At 40.5% G+C, this 10317-nt stretch overlaps 1 protein-coding gene across 2 annotated transcripts in view; it reads right to left on the reverse strand.

Annotated features, from left to right (window-relative positions):
• Window positions 1–1513: 1513 nt before the first annotated feature.
• Window positions 1514–10317, reverse strand: part of LOC111678713 (collagen alpha-1(IV) chain) — a 29747-nt gene continuing 20943 nt past the window's right edge. For both annotated transcript variants that reach the window (XM_046946881.1, XM_046946888.1), the window contains exons 3-10: window positions 7607–7801; window positions 7500–7544; window positions 5669–7428; window positions 4753–5603; window positions 2774–4685; window positions 2598–2712; window positions 2307–2530; window positions 1514–2236 (exon numbers count right to left, since the gene is read on the reverse strand). In XM_046946881.1, the coding sequence (XP_046802837.1) occupies window positions 1993–2236; window positions 2307–2530; window positions 2598–2712; window positions 2774–4685; window positions 4753–5603; window positions 5669–7428; window positions 7500–7544; window positions 7607–7801 (5346 nt within the window). In that variant the 3' untranslated portion in view covers window positions 1514–1992. The remainder of the gene's footprint in view (window positions 2237–2306; window positions 2531–2597; window positions 2713–2773; window positions 4686–4752; window positions 5604–5668; window positions 7429–7499; window positions 7545–7606; window positions 7802–10317) is intronic.

Raw genomic sequence — 10317 nt, forward strand, 5'->3', positions numbered from 1 at the left:
CGGGTCAAAAATGGTGCTACTAGTATCTCCAGTCTGTCGGGGCTATAAATTTGTGATGTCATCTCACTTCTTGTATAAAAAACTAAAATCGGTAGATCCTTAAATAAAGCTTCAATTCGAGAAAGAGTGAAAATCTGTGATCCTTCTTGGTGTTATTACAATTCTGGGGAAAAAAAGTGCCTCTAATCTGCCGGGACTGTAAACTTGGGATGTCATCTCAATTTAAGATCAATCTGTGATCACTTTTATTTCTCACCATATTCATTAATAACTCTCCATTTAAGAGAATAATAAAAATCTTTAATCACTTAGATTTTCTATCAAAAGTATCGAATAAATATTAATTCGATCTTTTCCCTTATAAATGATCCCACCAGCACCTCTAGTCTGCCGTTACTATTAACTTGTGATGTCAGCTTACTCCTCGGATATTTTTTGGGAAGAGTGAGTTGCGGTTGCGGTCGTCAACCTGTAATGATGAGCAAAATAAAACTACGCTGGTGAGTAGCTTGGCCTAAGTGACGAAGAATGCTTCAATTGTACAGCAGGCCATTGGCAAAAACATAAGGGTGAAGTGAGAAGGATGTACTCGGAGAGAGGACTCCGACTCTGAATGCTCAGATGATAATAACAACACCATTATAGAAAATCCCAAAAAGGATAAAGTAGAGCAAATGGTAAAATAGGTTAGTGATAGCATAGCTAAACTTCCTATCACTAAGAAAAGACTTTCTGGAGCACTGAGGAGGAGATTGATAAAAGCTTCTTCAGGAAATCTTAGTTAGTCAAATTCACTCAAAAGGAAAAATCGAACTTCCTCACAAGATCTGAGTTAGAATCTTAAGTTAGAATCCTTCGAGTAAGGGTGACAACGCCAAGCCAGATATTCCGAAGACGACCATGTCGGCGTAATCAACCTCGAAGGTAATGGTTTCTTAAAAGTTGACCCCAAAAATGAGAGAAGTTAGACAGTGAAAAAGAGCTGCTAACTTATGTTAAAGTTGCCAGAAGAAGACGACAGGACGATCCTCTGCTATGCAGTTTACCCGACAGACAAAATTACAATAGACCAACAGAGTAAAATAGAAACCTGGTCAAAAAATATCATAGTGGACAACGCAATCGCTTCAAAAGGCATTTGTATTTCGGATTTGTATTTCGGCCTAACGGTTAAGTGCCTCGAGTTGCTGTTGCCGACTCAACAGAGACACCTCGATTGTTAAGCTACTAAGAAGTAATTGTCAGAGATTATATAACTCAAGTATACTTGAGCAAAATGCACTTGTACTGGATCGAAAATTCCATATACGTAAATTGCCACCGTTGTGTAAGAAGCGGAATGTAGCGGTGGTTATTCGTTACAAAAGCTCACCCAGTGGTTAAAAAAGACCACATATAGAACATCGATATTCATTTATTCATTCATTTGATAATTTAATAATTCATTTATTTTAGTTTTCATTTATTGTGTTTTTATGTAAATATTTATTATCATTTTTATTTCGATAAAAAATGCATTATAAAATTCTTCAAATATTTTTTATAACTTAAACTAAGTTACTTTCATCTTTATGCTTTATTTTCTCGTTAACTAAATTAATTTGTAATATTTTTTTTTTATTTTGCATTATATATGTACAACAATTTGGGGCAGTATGTTAAAGAAACAAAAACAAAATTAAGAAAAATTTTCAGAAGTCATAGAGAAAAAATGTTGAAAATTTAATATTATATATATTTTTTTAATTTCATTAAGCAATTAAGTTTTTATTTCATTGTTTTTATTTTATTAGTTTTGTATTTATATGCTTTAATAAAAAAAGATGGCACACTCAGAGAATAATGGCAGATTTGTTTCGTTACAACTTAAAATTACAAGGAAAAAAATTACGTTTGGGGATTTTGTTTTGGATTTTGATTAATTTACGGCTACTTAGATTAAAAATGTAGAGCAAAATAAGACATTTTTTGTAATGGAATTTTGTCTAAAATCTAGGGGGCAGTGGTATCTGATCTGGGATACCGGTAGCGATTGACGCGCCCATAGCCATAATTGCCGGGAGCAGGTCGTCTGCTGTTGTAGGTGCTTGTACGACGTAATGATGGTGGTGGTGCTGGGGCAGCCTGAGGGGCGGGAACAACACGCTCACGGCCACGTCTGAATTCACGAGCCGATGAGTCTAAGGTGGCTTGACGTGTAATATAAGAATCATTACGGCGACGACAAACAGTACATCTGAAATTTAATAAAAAGAAACCATTAATTATAGTGAAATTTAATTATTAACATGCCACCGATAACTCACCTGCTGATTTTGCTAGTTTGATCCTTTTTCAAAGTTTGTTGTCTGGGCATTGACCACATTTCTTGTTCTTCAATTACCGCCAACCAGAATGAGAATACAGGATCATAATAATTGCAACGTCCCTGACCATGACATTCGATAACGGGTTGAGCACGGAATTCTTCCAAACAGGAACCGGGAGAAACCAGATTTTGGCCAAAGCCTCCAGTGTTATCAGTGGTTGTCTAAAAGGGAAATTTGATCCATTAGATTACTAAGTTTTGCCAATTTCTTAACGTAACACTAATTTACCATATAGTAACTGTAACCGGTCCACATTTCTTCCCAACCTCCGGGACATTCGGGTATACTCATACTTTGACTGTGCATAGCTATAACACGAGTTGAGGTCTCGCATACAACGCAACTAAAACATTGTGGAATCATTAGAAGACATTTTCGAAATATATTGAATAAAATCAACTTACCGTGAGATGTATTTTTGAATTTCACTGGGCTGTAGGGGTGTCATAGCGACATTCATAGGTTCGGCTGTACCGAGCCATAAGCTGTCATCGTTGGTTTGTCCGTAATTGCAGACGTTGTTAATGTCACAAATCATGTAGGGCATCATGCTGAAACGCATCAAACAGGAACCAGCTCTTCCTAAATCTTGGCCAACAGTTCTACTGTTACCGATATTACCGGCGAGCGAATAACCTTCCCAGAGTTTCTGGGTGTTGGCTGGACATTTTGGCACATAGACGGATTGTGAATGACGGGTAAAGATGAAGCCACGACTCTTGGCGCGTGGTGGTGGTGGAGCTGGTTCACCAGTGTAACCCTTAGGACCACGAATACCTTGTAAACCAGTCAAACCAGGGGCACCGATCATACCGCGTTCACCCTTTGGACCATCTGCGCCGGCCAAACCCATCAGACCTTGATCACCTTGGTAGCCCTTTAAGCCGCGAGCACCTTGGAAACCCATTTCACCTTCAACGCCCATATCACCCATTGCACCCTTGAAACCATCCAAACCATGCTCACCACGATCGCCTTTACGAGCCATATTGAAGGGGAATGTTACGCCTGGTTCACCCTTAACACCTCTGAGACCATCTAAACCATCTCCTCCGTTCCAACCAGGATCACCGACAGGGCCGCGAGGACCACGAGGACCGACGGGTCCAGTGCGGCCTGGGGTACCGGGCATACCGCGTTCACCTTTGCGACCATCAAAACCTGGTGCACCTTGGGGTCCAGTATCACCTTTGTCACCACGCAAACCGTGTATAACCATACCAGCATCACCACGCATACCTCTGGGACCTGTCTCACCCATCATACCCTTCAAACCAGCCATACCGTGTAAACCGTTACGTCCCATTGGGCCAGGATAACCAATATCACCAGTGACACCCTTAATACCCATAATGCTAATGCCCATTTCACCCATTTCTCCGTCCATACCATATTCGCCCATATCACCAGGAGCACCTTTGGGTCCTACGCGACCAGGACGTCCAGAAAGACCATCGTAACCAGTATCACCTTCATCACCAGGTTCAGCAAAGTCAGGTGTTATACCTGGGGCACCGGGATAACCCTTATCACCACGTTCACCCTTAGCTCCGGCGTAACCATCAACGCCAGGGACACCAGCTAAGCCGATATCACCATATTCACCCTTGCGACCAGGGTAACCTGGGGCTCCGTCAATACCTGGTTCACCCATTGGACCCATTTCGCCTCTAAAGCCAGGTTCACCCTTTTGGCCTACTTCGGCATAAGCAACCAACAACACACCGGGACGACCAGGCATACCTTCATCACCCTGTTCTCCTTGGGGTCCAAATGGACCAGGCATACCAGTCTCACCACGATCACCACGAGGTCCATCATAACCAGCAAAACCAATCTCGCCTCTTTCACCTACTTCTCCCTTCGCACCCATTGGACCGATTACACCAACAGCACCTTTAGGACCTGGAGCACCATGTCTGCCTGGATATCCAGGGACGCCATCATCACCACGATCACCTACTTCACCAGTGAAACCCATTACACCAAGGTCACCACGCTCACCTTTAAGACCAGGGAGACCATCAAGGCCGGGAATACCAGGTGCGCCAGTTTCACCTTTTCTTCCTGGTAAACCGTCGTTTCCGTAAGCTTCATCTCCAGGAAGACCTTGAATACCCTTTTCACCAGGTAAACCATCATAACCACGAGGACCTGTATATCCCATATCTCCAGCCTCACCCTTAATACCGCTGCGGGATGCAAAACCTTTGGGACCAACGGGACCCATGAAACCTTTATCACCAAGTTGACCTTTACGGCCAGGCACACCGTCAAAGCCAGGACGACCGAAACCACCAATATCACCACTTTGACCTACAGAAAATACATATAAAAATATATTTATATTAAGTGGGGACAGAAGTGCAAACGAATTATTTACCTTTAGGACCCATGTTACCGATAGCACCTCTTGGACCCATATCGCCATGACGACCATCTTCACCAAGATCACCACGATCACCTTGTACGCCAGGAATGCCAACAATACCTTGCATACCCAAAAGACCAGGAACACCAGCGAAACCTTTGTCACCAACAGGACCACGACGACCAGTATAACCAATATTACCTTTGGCACCTTGGACACCATCAGGACCGGGGTAGCCAGTTTCACCCTTTTGACCCTTGCGGCCATGAGGAGCAACACGACCGTCGCGACCGGGTGCACCAGCCATGCCAGGTCTGCCCATTAAAGTATCACCACGCATACCCTTGGTACCGGGCAGACCTTGTAGACCGAATGGACCATTGTCACCCTTAGCACCTTTAACGCCTTTAACACCAGGTTTGCCAGATGGACCGGGGAATCCATTAAAACCAATATCACCGGTGATACCAGCTGGACCAGGAAGACCGTCAGGACCGATTTCACCGGCCAAAACGTTCGGACCGGGATCACCACGAACACCTTTACTACCGCTGAGTCCATCAATACCAGGAGCACCATTGCGACCTGGTAAACCAGGAGAGCCATGTAAACCGATATCACCAATAATACCAGGCCAACCCTTGAAACCAGGAGGACCAGGAATTGATTCTCCAGGAAAACCAATATCACCGCGAGGGCCTTCAGCACCCTTAGTACCAGCTTCTCCCTTTGGACCGGGTGGACCAGGTTCACCTGGATAACCTTTATCACCATGTTGACCTTTATTCTCATAAATTTCTCCAGGCTTAGGTTCACCCTTTTCACCTTTAGGACCAACATCACCAGGCTCACCCATTTCACCTCTGAAAATTTTAAAGATTAGTAGTATAAATATTTCGTAGGTTTTTTAATAGGTATAAACACTTACTTGCGTCCATCGTAACCGGGATCACCAATAAGATAAATTTTAGGTGTAGTAAAATCACGACCAGGTCTTCCATCTTTACCGTGTCTACCAGGAGCACCATCTCTACCAGCATAACCAGCGTCACCATATTCACCACGCAAACCAGTTTCACCCTTAAAGCCACGAAGTCCATCAATACCTCTAGCACCACGGTCACCTGTTTCTCCTTGCATACCACGTTCGCCGTTATCACCAATATCGCCAGTTTCCGGTGCACGTCTGCTACCAGTTTTTAAAATTTGACCAGGTCTACCGGGCAGACCAGCCTGACCAGATTCACCGGGAATACCATCGGTACCACGAATACCTTTGAAACCAACTAGACCAGGACGACCAGGCAAACCCTTGAAACCACGTTCTCCCGTAATACCCGAAAGACCTCTAGCTCCATGAGCACCAGGATAACCAGCATCACCACGAATACCAGGAATACCTTTTGGACCAGCAGGGCAAATTCCACAGTCATCACCACGCATACCTTTGTCACCGGGCATACCACGATAACCAGGAATACCGTCAACGCCAGGTTGACCGCGAGGACCGGGCATACCATCTGGACCGGCAGGACCAACTTTGTCAACACCTAAACCTGGTAAACCTTTCTCACCAGGCAGACCCATTTCACCACGGTCACCGCGATAGCCATCGAGACCGGGAATGCCAGGTTGGCCAGCAAAACCTTTGGGACCAAGTACATTTTTACCGGGATTACCAGGTTCACCAGCACGGCCAATTGGACCGGGTTTTCCAGGAGGTCCCATAGGACCAGGGGGGCCCATTAAACCAAAATCACCATCGTCACCCTTTATGCTGGCACCACGACGACCAGGTAGACCATCCAAACCAGCATCACCAGGAGGTCCAGTTGGACCACGTGGACCTTGACGACCAGGACGACCGGGTATACCTGACAAACCGGGCAAACCAGGTTCACCAATATCACCTTGGGGACCAATAGGACCGGGCAATGAAATATCTAAATTGGGATCGTAGATACCGGGTGGACCAGGAGGACCTTGTACACCGGGGATACCGTTGTAGCCATCATCACCAATTTGACCAGGAAGTCCATCTTCACCATCTCTACCGTTGTAGCCAGGAGCACCTTTAACACCTTTAGCACCAGGAAAGCCGGGATCACCAGGTTTACCGGGTTTACCACGTTCACCAGCTTCACCAGTATCACCTCGAATACCGGGCAGACCTTGACGACCAAGTTCACCAATTTCACCCTGAGGACCGCGAATACCGGAATCTCCACGTATACCTTTTTCACCTTTTTCACCCTTGATAACAGGTGTTGGATTCCATTCACCCTCTTCGGCATCAGCTGGTTCACCCTTATCACCTTGTTGACCTTGTTCTTGCAATTGTAAATCGGCTGGTTCAGCCATTTCACCCTTGTAACCTTTGGGACCAGATTCACCCTTTGCGCCTTCTAAACCAGGGAAACCGGTATCACCCTTATAACCCTTCATGCCTTGATAACCTTGTTGACCATCGTAACCGTCAGTACCACGATCACCACGACTACCCTTGGTTCCCTTGGAGTTAATACCACCTTCACCGGCGTCACCAGTGGGACCTGGAGGACCAGGTTTACCAACTTCACCGCGACCACCATGTCTACCGGGAACACCGGGAGCACCTTGCTGACCAGTCTTACCATCACAACCATCAATACCACGAGGACCTTGTGGACCGTCTTCACCTTGACGACCCTATAAAACAAACGAAAAAACTAGAATATAAAAACTAACTGAGGTAAATACTAAACGCCATAAATACTTACACGAGGACCAGGAGCTCCAGGTAATCCAGCTAAACCGGGATCGCCCTAAATAAGAAAAATGCATTAAATATTTGTTATGAATTTTTAAAATTCTAATATTAACTTACACGATGACCTTTTTCACCTGGACCACCGTACTCACCAGGATCACCCCATTCGCCAGGACGACCGGGTGGACCCATTGGACCAAATTCACCAGCGGGACCTTCATAACCTTGAAAACCGGGCACACCAATATCACCTGGTCGGCCCTTCAAACCTTTACAGTCGCACACAACACCATTACACTTTTGATCGGGTTGCTAAAATAAAAAGAAAAAAAACAAAAATTAAATTTCATATGCATAATTTCAAAAACTTTCAAACTAAACGCTGTTCATCGTATTAAGATCTATGTATAAATTGTTGACTAGCATTTCAATTAAAATCAATAAAAATAAGAAAAATAAAAACATATGTACGTAATGTCCCTATGCCGTTTGTCCATCTGCCTTCCCCGTGAAGCAAACACAATTGAGAAGTTTATGTATTGATTCTTAAAAAGATCTCTACTTACTTATATGTATATGTATATGTAAGTACATTCCTCTTGATAGGAATGTTTGTATACAAATAAATAATTATTTATTTATTTGCATCTTTTTTTTTGGTGAGATATACAAAAGACATCAGATAAATGTCGATGAAAAAGATACTAAGAAATATATATATATATATATGAATGCATTTATATATGCATGTCTGTTTATATTTAATTACATGTAATTCCATATGACAAAATTATAATTGATGACGTCATGTTAATTTTATTCAATATTGTTACTATGACTAGAAACATCGGATTTTCTGTAGCTTTTGAATCGCAAAGTATGGATATGTGTTCTATTTAAAAAAAATGGATTTCTGATTATTTGTACACTATCTAGGAATATACATATGTATTTCTTATGTACGGTATTCCTTATTACCGCGAATGCCTTTAAAACGAACAAGACCAAGATGACTTAGAAAATCCTCGAAACAAAGTTTTACTGCTTGAATGCCTCTAGTTCTATAAAAACCGTCAAAAGTAGCCATGGATGCCAAAATCACTTTCCAAAACGGTCTAGAGCTATATAAAAACTAAACTTGAACTAAAGACGGACTGAACAAGAACCGAAATCGGACTAAATTAGAACTAAACTAAAACTGAACTAGAACTAAACTAAAACTGAACTAGTACTGAACTAGAACTGAACTAGAACTGAACTAGAACTGAACTAGAACTGAACTAGAACTGAACTAGAACTGAACTAGAACTGAACTAGAACTGAACTAGAACTGAACTAGAACTGAACTAGAACTGAACTAGAACTGAACTAGAACTGAACTAGAACTGAACTAGAACTGAACTAGAACTGAACTAGAACTGAACTAGAACTGAATTAGAACTGAACTAGAAATGAACTGGAACTGAATTAAAACTGAACTAGAACTTTTATAATTTAGTACCAGTTAAGATCTAGTTGAGTTCTAGTTTAGTTATGTATCAGTTCTTGTTATAGTTCAGTTTTATATATTGTAATCGGTGATTTTTTTATAAAAGACATTGTCTTAAAAATAATTCCCTTTATTTTCAAAACTTTAACTTTTAAAAATTCTAAGGTTTGAGCAAAAAAAAAAAATATCAAATAAAAATGCAAATTTTATATTTGCAAAAGTATATAAAACATGCGCCCAAAATAATTTAATCTTGTATCTTCGAATTTCAACGCAATACTTATGTTCAGAGTATATACCTCGTATTTAAATATAAATTTTCATTATAAATAACTTATGTATTTGTGATTATGGTTTATGAAACACAACTTTATATGCAGTAGTGTGAAGTATTAAAATATGAGATTAAAAAAAATTATGCATTATTTAAAATCGGCACAAACTAATTGTTTCTTTTATACTTAATACACGTTGGCAACAAAATTTATTCTAAACAAACTTTTCAAATAAATATTAAAATCCTCTGAAAAAAATATTGAAATACATAGATACTCTTACATGCAAAATTAAAAAAAAAAAAAAAAAAAAAAAAACACAGAAAAAAAACTCGTATCTACTAAAATTTCTGCTTTAATTGCACTATTTCCGTTTGCAACCAGATATTTGACGAGTGCGATTGTATACATGAGAGATGTAGAAAAGAATTGTTTTGCATTTGGATTTTAGAATGGAGAAAAATTGTATTAGAATGTTGTTTAAGTGATCATATAGAAAAATATAAATTATTTACATTTGCTTGCAGCAGCTTATACTATGTATCATTTAAAGTTATAAATTTGTGTTTACACAAAAAAAAAGAAAAGATTTATTCATGAAAATTTATGTATTTTGCCATGGCGTATATGAAATTTATTTGCCATTAATATTGTATAAAATGGCGCCAAATTATGGTCTATTTAGTAAATTTTTCTATTTAAAAAAACCAAATTAAAAATTTAATATTATTTAATGCTACTAACTAGAATGATTAGATATTAATAATAGTGTATTTCAGTATTATATTAAAATTGAACAAAAAGTTTAAACAAATTGGAACAAACTCTTGCAAACAATTTTGTATATAAATATATGTATGTAGAATTGTTTGCAAAAGTTTCATAGAACTGGAACGGAACTAGAACTGAACTAGAACTGAACTAGAACTGAACTAGAACTGAACTAGAACTGAACTGAACTGAACTAGAACTGAACTAAAACTGAACTAAAACTGAACTAGAACTGAACTAGAACTGAACTAGAACTGAACTAGAACTGAACTAGAACTGAACTAGAACTGAAC

The sequence above is a fragment of the Lucilia cuprina genome, chromosome 2, assembly GCF_022045245.1.
Source record: "Lucilia cuprina isolate Lc7/37 chromosome 2, ASM2204524v1, whole genome shotgun sequence".
Classification (NCBI taxonomy): Eukaryota; Metazoa; Arthropoda; class Insecta; order Diptera; family Calliphoridae; genus Lucilia; species Lucilia cuprina.